General features: G+C 57.8%; 3 protein-coding genes across 5 annotated transcripts; all 3 read left to right on the top strand.

Annotated features, from left to right (window-relative positions):
• Positions 1–805: 805 nt before the first annotated feature.
• On the top strand, positions 806–4,471 carry SPCS2 (signal peptidase complex subunit 2). Its single transcript, XM_066340741.1, has 5 exons — positions 806–888; positions 2,214–2,297; positions 2,596–2,756; positions 3,751–3,885; positions 4,213–4,471. Exons 1-5 carry the CDS (start codon positions 850–852, stop codon positions 4,397–4,399), a joined length of 606 nt encoding a protein of 201 aa, XP_066196838.1. The 5' UTR covers positions 806–849; the 3' UTR covers positions 4,400–4,471.
• A 1,800-nt stretch (positions 4,472–6,271) lies between these two features.
• On the top strand, positions 6,272–8,549 carry NEU3 (neuraminidase 3). Of its 2 annotated transcripts, none has more exons than XM_066340740.1 (3): positions 6,272–6,555; positions 6,648–6,887; positions 6,988–8,549. In XM_066340740.1, exons 1-3 carry the CDS (start codon positions 6,529–6,531, stop codon positions 7,933–7,935), a joined length of 1,215 nt encoding a protein of 404 aa, XP_066196837.1. In that variant the 5' UTR covers positions 6,272–6,528; the 3' UTR covers positions 7,936–8,549. The 2 variants fall into 2 exon arrangements, with proteins under 2 accessions (XP_066196837.1, XP_066196836.1); XM_066340739.1 differs by having other exon boundaries at positions 6,645–6,887.
• A 111-nt stretch (positions 8,550–8,660) lies between these two features.
• On the top strand, positions 8,661–14,595 carry P4HA3 (prolyl 4-hydroxylase subunit alpha 3). 2 transcript variants are annotated; one of them, XM_066340738.1, is made up of 13 exons: positions 8,661–9,720; positions 10,166–10,308; positions 10,634–10,848; positions 11,163–11,312; positions 11,409–11,460; positions 11,650–11,807; positions 11,959–12,063; positions 12,576–12,640; positions 12,812–12,971; positions 13,546–13,608; positions 13,868–13,936; positions 14,139–14,235; positions 14,424–14,595. In XM_066340738.1, the coding sequence occupies exons 1-13, from the start codon at positions 9,023–9,025 to the stop codon at positions 14,492–14,494; spliced, it is 2,046 nt and encodes a 681-aa protein (XP_066196835.1). In that variant the 5' UTR covers positions 8,661–9,022; the 3' UTR covers positions 14,495–14,595. The 2 variants fall into 2 exon arrangements, with proteins under 2 accessions (XP_066196835.1, XP_066196834.1); XM_066340737.1 differs by having other exon boundaries at positions 11,887–12,063; positions 14,424–14,594.
• Positions 14,596–14,728: the final 133 nt, after the last annotated feature.

The following is a 14,728-nucleotide window of genomic DNA, read 5'->3' as shown; positions in this document are numbered from 1 at the left end:
TGCACGGTTTCCTCCGGGAGTGTCTTGGCACAGCCAGGGCAACAAGCCAGACTCAATTCCCACCAAAAGGAACAACGGTACAAAGAGGCTCATTAATAACGGGCTTGAGCAAAGACAGATGGGTGATAACCCATCATTTGCTCTTACTGCAGGGAGATTCATCTCCCAGGAGACCAGACTGGGGCTGTTGATTCTTTTAAATGTAAAACTGATATCCTATATCAAAGCAGCTAAATTGGATCAGTCCAAGTGGCCATCTAGCTTAGCATGGCATCTCCTGCAGTGGAAAACGGGGAGTTCCTTGTTGTGGCAGCTGGGGCCAAGCTGAACATGAAGGGTCTAATTAAAGAGGAATAAGCAGCGTCCTCCTCATGTGGCTGCTGTATCGTGTTGGAGATCATAGAACCGTGGAATAGTTAGGGCTGGAAAAGGCCTCCAAGGTCATCGAGTCCCCCAGCACTGCAAGACCACCACTAACCCACGTCCCCAAGTGCCACATCCACACGGCTTTAAATCCCTCCAGGTGTGCGGACTCCACCGCTGCCGTGGGCACCTTTGCCGGGACTGGACAGCCCTTTAGGGGTCGGACGGGGCTTGGAGGAACCTGATCTACTGGAAGGTTCCCCTGCCCATGGCCAGAGGGTAGGACTGGATGGGTTTTAAGGTCGCTTCCAACCCAAATCCTGTGATTACATGATGCGAACGCCTCCACATCCTACTGAGGGCGGGCAGGGCGGACTGCATTTCCCAGCGTGCAGCGCGGCGCGAGGGGGGCCGCACTTCCGCCTGCTCCACCAATCAGGGGCGCCCAGGTGTCGCGGGCGGGGCGGGGGCGGAGGCGGCGAGAAGATGGCGGCCAAGAGCGGCCGGAACGGGCTCCTGGACAAGGTACTGCGGCCGGGGCTCCTGAGCCGCCCCGAGCGTCCCCCGCCCCGGCCGGGCCCCTAGGCAGCGTCCTGCCAGTCCCGGGCTTCCACCCTTCACGCCTGGGTATCCCTCCCTCAGCCCTGGGCATCCCCATCCCTGAGCATCCGCCGTCATCCCTGAGCATCCCCATCCCTGAGAATCCCGCTTCAGCCCTGAGCATCCTCCCTTCAGCCCTGGTCATCTCCTCCCAACTGCTGTAGATGCTTGTATAAGGAATAATAAATAGTGGAAAGAATTTGGCTTCCAACTAACACGTGTGCTGGAAGAAAATGCTTCAAAAAGCAGCCACGTAAAATATTTGGTGCCACAGATTGATGTGGGAGCTCTGTCCCAGTTCTCCATGATTTTTAGATCCTTCTGGCCGTCGCTTTTGTGCCTCGCAAACCTCGTGGACACGCAGTGACATTCACTGTGTGCCTCATCATTCCCACGTGCCGGGCCTGGGGGATAACTGGGCTTTTCCCTGTGCGGCTGCAGGGGAAGCAGGGCGAGTTTTACATCATATGTTAAAGTAGTTTTGTTCCTTCCAATGGAGGGAAAAGAGCTCTTTGGACTGGTAGTTAATCCATCCAGCTTGGGAACTTCCAACAGGAAAATAACAGGAGTGAAACTGAGGATTGCTTTATTGGCAGCTAAGATTCCAGCTCCAGTCACTTAACGGTTTGAAATAAGGGATGACCTAGGATACTCAGGGCTCGGACTGATGGGTCACCAAAAAATAATGTAGTTCAGGGGAAAGTGGACCCCTTGGAAAAGATGAGCTATTGTATGTGGGAATTGTTACTGATGAGGGACCCATTCCTGAAGAAGATTTGAATTTGGCAGTGACAGAGTTCTTTGCTTTTGTTCTGCAGAATGGTTTTAACTGAAATTTCTTGTTTGTGCCTTTTAATTCTCCCCCTGTACAAAGATAGTTGGAGGTTCTTGAAATTTTCCTCCATCCCCCAAGAGTCCGTGTGCAGCAGTGTGGCTGGAAAGTAGGAACACATCCAAAGGCAGGAATTCAGCCCAACTGTCACTTCCTGGGGATGGCAGCAGGAGCAGCAAATGCAGAAGCAAAATGAAACCTGCTCTCAAGGCCACTTCAAACCTGTGACAGGGTGTATGAGCTGCAACCTGCCCAAGATTGGGTATGGTGCTGCTCAGGCAGCTTTTGAGTGCAGATTCCCTCTGTCCAGCCAGGTTTTCCCAAACAGGCAGCTGCTTTCTGCTTTGCCTTGGGGCTCATGGCAGGAACAAGAGTGTTGGGATGAAATTCCCCTCACTCCACACTGTTTCCATTGCAGTGGAAGATCGATGACAAGCCAGTAAAAATTGACAAATGGGATGGTTCAGCTGTGAAAAATTCTTTGGATGACTCTGCCAAAAAGGTAGGTTCTCTGTCTGCTGAGGTGTCCCTCTTGGGAAACTCTGATTTTCTTTCCTACTTTCTGGAGGTTGGTTGTGCCCGTATCCGTGCCGGGGCTGTAGCATCTCTTGTGATTCCCACGTGTTTCTGCCTCATAGGGATCAATTACCGGGATGCCTGATGCAGACATCAATTTTCCATAAACTTTCTGCTCAGTTTACATGTGCTACTGGGATTGTTCCCTTCAAACCATTCCCAGAAACAGTGTGTCAAATTCCTGAAAAGTTCACAGTAGACTCAGCTTCCTGTTTCTCCCACAGGTGCTCCTGGAGAAGTACAAATACGTGGAAAATTTCCGTTTGATCGACGGCCGCCTCATCATCTGCACAATCTCTTGTCTCTTTGCCATCGTTGCTTTGATTTGGGATTACCTGCACCCTTTTCCTGAATCCAAACCAGTCCTTGCTTTTTGTGTTGTTTCATATCCTTTACAAATCTTGTCTTGGTTATACCAAAAGGGTTTGATTTTCCACATGAACAAAACCCTATTGGATATTCCCATTTTCAGGCCTGTGGGAATTACACTTCCTGTTGTGTGGAGATCAGCTGACAATCAGACAGTTTTCATGTGATGGGAAAATTCCTGCCTGTCTGGGTGTAATGCCTCTAAATTTGGGTGGCCTGAGACAGATCCTTTTTTTTTTTATTCCATCCATAGTCTGGTTACAGACACGTTTGCTTTTCCCTAATACCACAGGTCAGATACTGGGAGGGGAAAGAGGAAATTCTTGCCAGCAGCTCTGCAGAGGGATCTGGACAGGCTGGATCCATGGGCTGAGGTCACCCCATGAGGTCCAGCAGTGCGAAGGATCAGTGGTGGACTGGGGGAATGTTGGACTCGATGCTCTCACAGATGTTCTCCAACCTAAACAATTCTGTGATCCTAAGGAATTTCGTTGTTCCTGGCTGTTCTGGGTGGCTTTCAGAACAAGTGGGTGATTTGTCTTGCAGCATTTGAAATTACTGAATTCCGAAAATAGGAAAGAGGTCTGTGCTTAGGGGAAATGCCAACAACTCCTTCTGTGGCTTGTTCAGTCCCAAGTTTCCCCACTGTCTCCCAGCAAGTATCAGAATCCCAGACTGTTTTGGGTGGGAAGGGGCCTTAAAGCTCATCCAGTTCCAACCCCCTGCCATGGGCAGGGACACTTCCACAAGGATACTTGCAACATCCCAGGTTGCTCTACGCCCCATCCAGTCTGCCCTTGGACACTTCCAAGGAGTGAATAGTAAATTACTAAAGTTTAAATTTATTACTTAGTATCTCCTGCTAACGAAACATCAGCCAAACATCCTGTTTGGAACTAAAATGTCACGAGAGGTGGTTAAACAACAGTGTCTGAGGGCATCTGAATGACTTCTCTGCCTAATTTCTGATTCTCCTTGCACCTTCTCAATTTCCTTAACTTTCTCTGCACATATTTTGTGATGATGGGAATCCTGACCATTTATACCTCATACAAAGAGAAGAGTATTTTCCTGGTGGCTCACAGGAAGGACCCAGCGGGGATGGATCCTGATGATGTCTGGCAGCTGTCCTCCAGCCTCAAACGGTACCGTTTGCTCCAGTAGCCCTCTTAGTCATCCTTCCCTCCCCAGACATCACCCTAAATACTGCCTGTGCTTTTGAAACCTACTAATCCATTATGCTCCATCAAAACCCACAGCCTGGGCTAGGAATTGGAGCAGCTCTGAGTGGTTTTCTGCCACCAATACTCGTGTTTCACTTCTCTTTAATGCAGGGTATAAAAGCCTTTAATTGTGTTAATTGTGAGTGCCCAGGTGGGGAGTGCTCCAGTCCTGGAGGGTGTTCCCCTTAAACAGGAGGGGCTTTCTGTCCCCAGTGGGATCCTGCTCTGAGGCCTGTCTGCCCCCCACAGGTTTGATGACAAGTACACCCTGAAGCTGACGTTCATCAGCGGGAAAACCAAACAGCAGAGGGAAGCCGAGTTCACCAAATCCATTGCCAAGTTCTTTGATAACAACGGGACATTAGTCATGGAAGCCTATGAGCCAGAGGTGTCCAAGCTGCACGACAGTCTGGCCCTGGAGAGGAAAACAAAATGATTTCTGAGCCCACCTGCCTCCCAGGAGCCTGCTAAATTAACACCAATAAAGTCAAATGGCAAAGAAAGTGAATCATGGCCTCTGTTTTTGTCCTGAAGTCCTATTGCATTTTGGATAAGCAGGAATTTTAATCTTGGATCCAAGATTTGTTGAAGCTCATGGCTAAGCTTGGTCTGTGTGCCTGCCTTCCAGGCTCTGAGGCGGACCCCAGAGTTGGATTTTGGGGACCCTCAGGAGGGGAGCACATCACCAATGCTGCCCCAGTGTCCTCTGCTTTACCTGGCAGTGCTTTATCACATGGCTTTGTGTCCAGGGGGTTTTACCAAAACCACCTTTCCATTTCCTGTTAGGAGTTCAGGACAAAACCCTTCTGTGAAACAACCATCCCCTCGCAAACAAGTTTGCTTTATTTTTGTATTTATCTAATTGGGGGTAGAAGATTGTTTTATATAAAAACCTTTTATGTGGTTTTTTTTTGGGGGGGAAGAATCAAATATGCTACTTCTGTGTGCTCAGCCACGAAGCTTCTCAGAAAGTGTAAAAGATTTTCCAAGCTGTGTCTGTCTGTCCCGTGGTTCCCTTGCGGCATCTCCTGTTCCACGTGTCCCTTCTATAAACTGGCATTTTTTAAAAGAGAGATTTTTTTTGGTTGTTTTTTCAATAAAAGGGAAGAACAGACATCAGACGTGTCCTGGAGCATCTCTGGGGTGTTTCACGCCTGGGGAGGGAGTCTCAGTTCACAAAATCCTCAAGGCTGGAAGAGTCCTGGCATTCCCATGGCACCACCACAATTTTGTCACCGAAACTTCGTCCCCAAGTGCCACAGGATGAAAATACTACAGTACACAGGATAAAAAGAAGATGCTCCTCTTTTTATCCTGTAGAACTGGTTGGACTTGGCTGCCTCACCTCAGGGAACTCCCGCACGGACCTTCATTTCCGGCCCTCCCTCTCCAAGCCTGTTCCGCAGGAACACCTGGGAAGGCAAGGGCGGCCGGAGAAGATTCTCCTGGCATCCCAAGCAGGGTCCTGTCTGCGTCCCTCTCTTGGCTCCCCTCCTGCCCGTTCTCGGCAGCGGCTCCACCTCCCGGCGTTCCACCATTGCACCGCCCCCGTAGGAGCGCCGGGGGAGGAGCACATCCCCTGCTCACACCTGCACAGGTACCGTCCCTGCTGCGCTCTGGCACCGGCGCCGGGCTCTGATATCCCGACAGCTGGACCCCGCCCGCTTCCTCGGCCCGCCGAGCGCCTGATCCGGCTCCGGGAGCTGCAGGAAGAGGCGGAGCGGGGCGGCCCCGGCGCGGCGGCGGCGGGAGGAGCGGGGTCTGCGGGGATGGGGGGAGGCGGCAGTGCGGGGATGGGGGGCTGCGGGGGATGGAGGGCTGCGGGGGATGGGGGGAGGCGGCAGTGCGGGGATGGGGGGCTGTGGGGGATGGAGGGCTGCGGGGGATGGGGGGCTGCGGGGGATGGAGGGCTGCGGGGGGTCGCGGCACGGAGGGGACGGGGGTCGGCGCTTGCGGGGTGTAGAGAGGTGCAGAGGGACGGGGACTGGGGGGGTCACCGGAGGCTTGGTGCGTGCGGGGTGTAGGGGAGTGGGGCTGTGGGGGTGTCGGGGGGTACACGGGGAGAACCTGGCTGCTGCCGGTGGGTGGGGGGCGATCGTGCCTGCGGGGCCCGGGGGGGTCAGGACATGTGAAGGGGAATGCACCGAGGGGCTCTCTGTCACTGCGGGGATCAGTGTGTGCTGGGCTGTCGGGGTTTGCGCTGAGGGCTGGCGTAGGGACATGGGGGGCGCAGGGTGGGATCCAGGTGGGAGGGGTGCATGGGGAATGGAGGGGTGCATGGGAATGAAGGGGTGCATGGGAGTGGAGGGATGCACGGGCACAGGGACTCTGGGCTAGTGACACCGGGGAAGCTTTAAAGCAGTGGGGTCCTGGTGCGGTGCAGGAGGCGCGCAGCCCTCGGGAACAGCCTGGAGGTGGCACCGTGGGTGAAGCAGGGGAGCCTGTGCAGTGCAGGGGAGCAGCACAGACAGGCAGGAGGGCGGCTGTGACCCCACCGAGGGACTCTGCTCTCATCCTAGTCTCCCACCCTGCTCAGGTCCTAGGGGGAACCTCAGGAAGGCCACCATGTCGCAGGCCACCACCTGCCTCAAAGTGAGCCTTCATCCCTATCCCGCCGTACAGGCCACTCCCTCCTTTTGCCGGGGTTTAAGCCTTCATATCTGACTTTCCCACCCTTCCAGCAGCAGGGGGATGGCGGGGAGAGCCCCCCACCTCTGCCACCACCACCAGGATCGCCGCAGATTTTCCCTCCGGAGACGCTGTTCCGACAGGCAGGTGGGGTCACCTACCGCATCCCGGCTCTGCTCTACGTCCCCCCGGACGATTCCTTCCTGGCCTTTGCCGAGAAGCGCTCCTCGGCCCGGGACGAGGATGCCAAGTACCTGGTGCTGCGGCGGGGCCGGCGGCACGGCTCCTCGGTCAAGGTAAAATCCCCCCGGGAGGTAGGAACAAGAGACGGGCGCGATGCCGGGTGGCTCCAGCAGCGACCCCGCGGCTGAGCCCCGTTTTCCTCCTTGCCGGCAGTGGGGTCCCATGGAGGAGCTGTCGGCGTTGGTGCTGCCCGGCCACCGCACCATGAACCCCTGTCCTCTCTACGACGCCAAGAGCGGCACCATCTTCCTCTTCTGCATCTGCGTGGAGCAGGGAAAGACGGAGCGCTGCCAGATCTGGAGCGGGTGCAGCGCCGCGCGTCTCTGCTTCGCCGCCAGCGCGGACGGCGGCCGCGGCTGGAGCGCGCTGCGGGACGTGACGGACGAGGCCATCGGCGCCGACCTGTCCCGATGGGCCACCTTCGCCGTGGGGCCGGGCCACGGGGTACAGCTGGACTCGGGGCGCCTGGTGGTGCCGGCCTACACCTACTACGTGCACGGGAGTCTGTGCGGGGCCCTGCGGCTGCCGTGCTTCACCCGCCAGCATTCCCTCGTCTTCTACAGCGACGACGGCGGGCGCCACTGGCACAAGGGCGAGCTGCTGGGCGGCGAGCGGACGGGCGAGTGCCAAGTGGCCGAGATCCGCGGCGCGCAGCAGCCGCTGCTGTACTGCAGCGCCCGGGCGCCGCGGGGCTGCAGGGCCGTGGCGCTCAGCACCGACCGCGGGCTGCGTTTCCAGCGGCCGGCGCCGTGCCGAGCGCTGGGGGAGCCGCCGCGGGGCTGCCAGGGCAGCGTGGTCAGCTTCGCCGCGCCCGCCAGCGCCGCCGAGGCGCCCACCTGGTTACTCTACTCGCACCCCACCGACCGGCACCGCCGGCGCGATTTGGGGCTCTACGTGAACCCCTCGCCGCTGGACGGGGCGGGCTGGAGGCGCCCGTGGGTGCTGCATGCGGGGCCGGCCGGCTACTCCGACCTGGCCGTGTGCCCCGGAGGCGTTTTCGGGTGCCTGTTCGAGTGCGGCGCCAGCAGCGCCTGCGAGGAAATCGCCTTCTGCCTCTTCACCCTGGACCCCTCTGGCGATCAGGACCTCAAGGCTTCCTAAAATAGACCCGGTTTTAGGCAGTGCGGTCACTCCTTGAGGATCGGCTGCCGGACCCAGTGAGCGCGGCTGTGCCGAGACCTCACCAGGATATTTCAAGTTCTCCAGAGGCTCAGCATCATGTACCTTTTATTTAATTACGTCCTTTTAATCGCTCGTCGGGTGCTGTCGGTGACCTGGGCCAGTGGAGGATCTGCTCTGTGTTGGCCAAGGGGGATGCCAGCACAGCATACAAAATGCTGCTGCTTCTCCAAAAGTCAGCGTTTTTCACCTGGTAGCAGCTGAAAAGCAGAAGGTGCCAGCAAGAGCAGTTGATTCCCTGAGGAAAAAGTACCCCAAAATCTTGGTTTAGTTAAAAATATTCCAATTTCTGCATTCCTGCAGGTGGCAGAGAATTCCCAGTTTTTACTGGTTTTTATCCTATTTTCTTCGCTTGCCTGCTTTAGACTGAGTCTCTCCTTGCCTCCTGGGAAAAAGCCCTCGAATCTTCGGGGGGTTGTGGGGAATGCTGGGGGTGTTTCATTCTGCTCCATAGGGAACAGGTTGTAGCATCCTGACAGTGACAGTGACAGTGACCTCACATCCCCGTTCTGCTGTCAAATAAAATTCTCCCAAAACATGTGAAATCCAGTCAATACAGGGAACATCCCAACAGACCAACGGATGCAGGATGGCCCCAAGCACAGCATCTCCCACTCCATCCTGGTGCTATGTTTTGTGTATGGAGAGACAGGACAGGGGCAGGCAGGGTTAGCACTAGGCAGGATAGGAACAGGCAGGATGGGCAGAGGATCAAATCGAGACGGGCACAAGAAGGGTGTGGACAGGGGAACAGGCAGGATGTGGACGGGGCCAGGCCACGATGAGGGCAAGATGGAATGGCCACAGGCAGGATGGGGTCAGACAAGAGAAGGACAGAAGACAAAATAGGAACAGACAGGAGCGGGCAGGCAGGATAAAATTGAAGGCAGAGCAGGATGGGGCCAGGACAGAATAGGGAAAGGGGCAAGGACAGGCAGGATGAGGCTGGGGTACGGCAGGGACAGATAAGAGGGGGACAAGCAGGATAGGGACAGAGCGGCAGATTGGAATGGGGACAGGGACAAGCAGGACGGGGACCAGCCCCACACCGCCCTCCCCAGCCAGCGTGGCGGATCCAGGGCACCCCCCACCCCTTTTCCCCCCAAAGGCGGGGCCTCTCCGCCCCTTTTCCCCCGGCTTCTCTCGGCGGCGGCGGCCGGATGCGGCTGGGGCACGGCTGACACTGGGCGTGCTGGGGGCACTGCTGGTGTTGGGGCTGCTGGGGCTCGGGGGGCGCTCCTGGGACTGGAGGTACAGGGCCTGCTGGGGGTTTGGGGACACTTGGAGCACCGGGACCATTGAGGATACTGCGGCCACTGGGGGTACCGTGGGTACTGCGGCCGCTGCTGGGTGTAGGGGCGCTGGAGGTGCTGGGGATACTGGGAGCACTGACGGTGCTGGAGGCGTTGCTGGGACTGTGACACTGTGGGTGCTTGGAGCACTTGGGATACGGGGCGTTGTGGGCGCGCTGCTGGGACGGGGGGCACCGGAGGTTCTGAGGATTCTTGGAGCACTGGGGACGCTGGGAGCACTGGGGGTGCTGGGGGTGCTGGGCGCGCTGCTGGCGCTGCTGCCGCCCCCCGCCTCGGCCGAGACGTTCTCTGCGATGCTGAGCGTGCGGGGAGCGCTGGGCGCCGAGCGCCGCCTGCTCCGCCGGCTCCGCTCCTACCTGCGGGACGAGAGCTCCCGCCTGCGCCGCCTCCGCAGGTACCGGGACCCCCACCCGCGGCGTCCGCTCCCCTCCAGCCACCCATCCAGCGCCCCCAGACACAGCTCCCTGGCTACGAGGAGGGGTTAACCCACCCCCACCTTCCCCGCAGCACCCAATTTTTGGGGGGTGGCCAAATTTTGGGTGGTGGGAGGATGGGAAGCTGAGACCGGACGCGGGACATGTCCCCCCTTCCCCCAGCCGTGCCCTAGGAGGTGGACATGGTCCTCTCATCCATGGGGATCTGGGTACAGCATCCCCAAGGCATGGGCCGTCCCCACACACGCACCAGGGATGGGTCAGACAATCCCTCGGCTCTGGCTCGGCCACGGAGTGGGCTCTGGGGCAAAGCTGCTCAACAATGGGCGGGACTCAGCCCTCACCCGGGAGGTGTTAACACTGAGGAGCGTCGAAGTGCCCAGTGATCCAGTGCGTGCCTTGTAGGTTTTATGAGAAGGTCCAGGAACTGCATGAGGACCCTGAGGCCTCGGTGGACAACCCCTTGCTGGCCTTCAGCCTCATCAAGCGCCTCCACTCTGACTGGCCCAACATCATCTACAGCGACGAGGCCACCAGGAACACCCAGGGTACGGGGAAGATGCTTGGCCTTGTGCCCCCTCTGTTACCTAGGCAGAGCCAGGAGGTGGTGGGGAGAGGATGGAGGAGCAGGAGAATAGATGGAAGAGTGCAATGTGGAAGAACAAGATGGAGTGGAAGGGTCAATGTGCAGAGGAGCAGGAGAATGAATGGAGGAACCAGATGGAAGGGCTGGGGAACAGGTGGAGAAGCTAGAAAATTGTTGAAGGAGCAGAATGGATGGAGAAGCAGGATGTGGGGTCCCCAGGGAAAAGAGCTGTGATTGCACCTCAATTTCATTTATTCCCCATCCTACCCCTCTTTCCTACCCTGCAGCGCTCCATGCTGGGCTCAGGGAGGTGGAGCAGGAGCTGCCTGGAGCCGAGGACCTGGACGGGGCTGCCAAGGCGCTGATGCGGCTGCAGGACGTTTATGCACTCAGCGTCCAGGATTTGGCCCGCGGCGTCTTCCAGAGAGCCGGGCACCCGCCCCTCTACAGCCCTGGCCGGCGCGCCTCCCTCTCTGCCGACGACTGCTTCCACGTGGGAAAGGTGAGGGAGAGCTCCACCTAGCTTCTCCAGCCTAGGATGCTGCTCCCATAGGGATAGACATCGGGATTTCTTTACATGGCATGAGATGGAAGTGCAGGTGCAAATGGGACAGGAAAGGAAGGGATGGGACAGGATGGGAATGGTGTGGGAGGGAATGGGGATGGAGATGGCAATGGGAAAATGACAGATGCAATGGTACAGGATGGGTGGGAGTTGCAATGGGGTGGGGTGGGGTGGGATGGGATCCAGGGATGGGATGGGATCCAGGCCAGGGTGGCCCACCTGGCAGGTGCAGGTGATGTGTTGCCTCGCAGGTGGCCTATGACACAGGTGACTATTACCACTCCATTGCATGGCTGGAGGAGGCTGTTAGCCTCTTCCGCCTCTCCTATGGCAGCTGGAACCTGGAGGACCGGAGCAGCCTGGAGGATGCTCTCGACCATCTGGCCTTCTCCTACTTCATGGTACAGCCATGAGCCCCCTTCCCATCCCAGTGTCCAGTAGAGCCAAACCATGGGCGGGAGGATGGATGCTCATGAGGTCTCCACTCCCCTGTCCAGGCTGGAAACATCTCTCATGCCTTGAGCCTCTCCATGGAGTTTCTCCACTACGGTATGTGGGACAACCCCAGATGCAGAAGGAAGAGGGAAAATATCTGGGGATGTCCCAATCACCTCTGCATGGCAACAGCCTCCCTCACCCCATTTCTTGCCCCCATCTGGGGTCATTCTCCAGGGACTGATGCCAGGGAAGGGGGTTGATGGGGATGCAGCATTCTGGGTGACACCACCTCCCCAGCAGATCCCAGTAACCAAAGGGTGTCAAGGAACATTGCCAAGTACAAAAAGCTGCTCGAGATGGGGACGGGGGCAAGTGCCAGCCCCCTGCAGCGCCCCAACAGCACCCACCTGCAGAGCCGTGATGCCTACGAGGAGCTGTGCCAGCGCCCCAGTGGACAGGTGGGACTGGCAGGGGTGCCATGGTCCCCCACCACTGCTGTCCCCCCTTCATGGCCTCCTTGGTCCTTTTCCTCCCCAGCCAGCCCCTGAGCGGCTCCTGCACCTCAGCTGCTCCTACGAGACCAACAGCAGCCCCTACCTCCTCCTCCAGCCTGCCAAGAAGGAGATGGTCTGGATCCAACCCTATGTGGCTCTGTACCACGATTTCATCACCGATGCTGAGGCTGAGACTATCAAGGGGTTGGCAGGGCCCTGGGTGAGCCATCCCTGTCTCCAGGGATGTCCCTTTCCCGCAGTGGGATGTCCCAGGAGATCGTGATCCAGGGTAAATGCAGAGATAGGAGGGGTTTTAAGGCCAAAGCCTCCTCCAGGGAGTTCAGATGGGACTTGGAGCAACCTGGTCTAGTAGAAGGTGTCCCTGCCTATGGCAGCGGGGTGGAACTGGATGATATTGGAAGGTCCCTTCCAACCCAAACCTCTGTAGGATTAGATGAGACCCTGGGGATGATGAACCCAGTTCCATCTGAGCTCCTCAGAAGATATTTTGGAAGAAACCAGGGCCACTTCCCAACCAGGCTTGACTTGGTGACACCCTACTGCATTGGCTCCACCCACTGCCACTGCTTCCGTCACCCCAGTGAGACACCTTGGGGTGGGATGTTCTGCAAGCAGCTGCTACAAACCCACCAACTTTGACCCTGCCCATGGCCCCTGCTTGGGGGGAAGGTCCCCGTGTGTGGCAACATGCATCCCCCATGTGTCCTGCAGCTGCAGAGATCCGTGGTTGCCTCTGGGGAGAAGCAGCAGAAAGCCGAGTACCGGATAAGCAAGAGGTAGCAGCCACCGCTCCCTTGTCCCCCAGCCAGCGGGGCCACCGCGGCTCCACGGCCACCTCTGAGGTGGCAGCGAGGCCGTGCTGGGAGGCCTGGCTCCTCCAGCGGCGCCCTGAGGGTAAAGCCCAGCCACAGACGAATTTGGGGGGCTGACGGGGGGTGGTCCCACAGCGCCTGGCTCAAGGACACGGCCGACCCAGTGGTGCGGGCCTTGGACCGGCGCATGGCCGCCGTCACTGGCCTGGACCTGAGGCCGCCCTACGCCGAGTACCTGCAGGTGGTCAACTATGGCCTGGGGGGCCACTACGAGCCACACTTCGACCACGCCACGGTCAGCAAGCCGCCAGGGTGGGCTGGGGGTGGCCACGGGGTGACGCCCAGGGTGGTCCCTGTGGTGCTCCTGGGGTGGACTCTGGGGTGGTCCCTGGGATGTTCCTGGGGATGGGCCCTGGGTTGGCCTTTGGGGTGATTCCTCAGATGTTCCTGAAGGAGAACTTGGGTAATCCCTCAGATATTCCTGGAGATGGGCCCTGGGATGCTTCTCATGATGCTGCTGCTGGGATGGTGCCCAAGGGAAGACCCCGAATGGTCCCTGGGGGTGTCCCCATGGTGATCCTTTGGTTATTCCCTGAGATGTTCCTAGTGATGCAACCCTGGGATGGTCCCTGGCAGGGGTAGAATGGATGGTCCCAGGCTGGTGATCCCTGGGTGGGTGCCTGGGATATTCCTGGGAAGGGAGGGAAGGAGGGAGAAAAAAGAAGGGAGAGGGAGCGATTTTCTGCAGAGGGAACAGTGTGGGGCAGCTTAGAGCTGCTGGGGGTGAGGTGTCTCTGGGCTGAGACATGTCAGTGCAGGACTGACTGTCCCCATGGGACTCACCATCCCCACCTCCCCTTTTGGAGCAGTCCACGAAGAGCCCCCTTTACAGAATGAAGTCGGGCAACAGGATCGCCACAGTCATGATCTACGTGAGTCCTCCCTCATTTCCAAGCCTGGACAGTTGGCCTGGTTGGGCCCTCAGGGTGTGGGATGGGTGAGGGCAGCCCTTAAACACTGCAGTAGGTGGGAAGTGACAACCTCTGTGCAGTATTCCGGAGCTTGTGCTGTGCCAAAGTGAGAGGAACAGAGTTGAGGCCCAAGGGCAGTTTTGTGCCTCAGTTTCCCTGTGCAAAGGAGCATCACAGGGAAAGGGGGGATCCATGGCTCCTATTTTTGCTCCTTTTCCAGCTGAGTGCAGTGGAAGCTGGAGGCTCCACTGCTTTCATCTATGCCAATTTCAGCGTGCCCGTGGTCAAGGTAAGGGGTTATTTGGAATCACTGGGAGTAAGGAAGGGAGGACTCTGCTCTCTGTATCTCAGCCCTTGCAGAGAGTTGTGGCCAAGCCTCTCCTGATGCCAAACTCCAGCCTGGGGCTCCCTAATCTGTTTTGAGGTGCCAAAATTCAAATTTGGGGATCCCAGCTCTGTTTTAGGGTACCAAACCTATCTCTGGTCCACAGAATGCGGCTCTTTTCTGGTGGAACCTGCGGAGGAACGGGAATGGTGATGGAGACACCCTCCACGCCGGCTGCCCTGTCCTGGCTGGGGACAAGTGGGGTGAGAGACGCTACCAGGTGTCACCCCGGGGTGACGTGGGGTTGGAGGGACAGCTCCACCGGCAGGGAGACAAGAGGGGCTGGGAATGCACAAATATCCTGCATAACAGGGAAAAAGTTCCCCGATACCAGGCAGGGTTAGAGAAAGGTGCAGAGGGATGGGAACAGACAGGGACTTGTCCGTTCCAGTGGCGAATAAGTGGATCCATGAACACGGGCAGGAGTTCCGGCGGCCGTGCGGTGCTGATCCACACGACTGAGCCACCGTGGGATCACAGATGTGACATCTGTAGGTGGCAAAGCCACCCCGGCACAGCATCTCCCCAAGGGCCGGGCAAGGGAGGGGGGAAGGGAGGGAAGGGGGTGGCAGAGGAGCAGGGGGTGATCGGGACTTGCTCGACCACGGCCAAATTGGGTGGAAATAAAGTCAAAAGACGCTAAACCGGAGTATGTTCTGGAATGCCAAACCCTGTCCCTGGGGCTCCCATCTGTAT

This window comes from Sylvia atricapilla, chromosome 2 (assembly GCF_009819655.1).
Source record: "Sylvia atricapilla isolate bSylAtr1 chromosome 2, bSylAtr1.pri, whole genome shotgun sequence".
In the NCBI taxonomy this organism is placed as follows: Eukaryota; Metazoa; Chordata; class Aves; order Passeriformes; family Sylviidae; genus Sylvia; species Sylvia atricapilla.
Note: the sequence above shows the minus strand (reverse complement) of the source record. Positions and strands in the feature narration are given on the sequence as shown.

Coding starts and splice junctions, on each gene's coding strand:
- SPCS2 (XM_066340741.1), top strand. CDS start 850: ATGGCGGCCAAGAGCGGCCGGAACGGGCTCCTGGACAAG. Junction 2,298..2,595: donor TGGATGACTCTGCCAAAAAG/GTAGGTTCTCTG, acceptor TTTCTCCCACAG/GTGCTCCTGGAGAAGTACAA. Junction 3,886..4,212: donor CTGTCCTCCAGCCTCAAACG/GTACCGTTTGCT, acceptor TGCCCCCCACAG/GTTTGATGACAAGTACACCC.
- NEU3 (XM_066340739.1), top strand. CDS start 6,529: ATGTCGCAGGCCACCACCTGCCTCAAA. Junction 6,556..6,644: donor AGGCCACCACCTGCCTCAAA/GTGAGCCTTCAT, acceptor CCACCCTTCCAG/CAGCAGGGGGATGGCGGGGA. Junction 6,888..6,987: donor GGCACGGCTCCTCGGTCAAG/GTAAAATCCCCC, acceptor CCTTGCCGGCAG/TGGGGTCCCATGGAGGAGCT.
- P4HA3 (XM_066340737.1), top strand. CDS start 9,023: ATGGGGACAGGGACAAGCAGGACGGGGACCAGCCCCACACCGCCCTCC. Junction 10,849..11,162: donor ACTGCTTCCACGTGGGAAAG/GTGAGGGAGAGC, acceptor GTTGCCTCGCAG/GTGGCCTATGACACAGGTGA. Junction 12,641..12,811: donor GAGTACCGGATAAGCAAGAG/GTAGCAGCCACC, acceptor GTGGTCCCACAG/CGCCTGGCTCAAGGACACGG.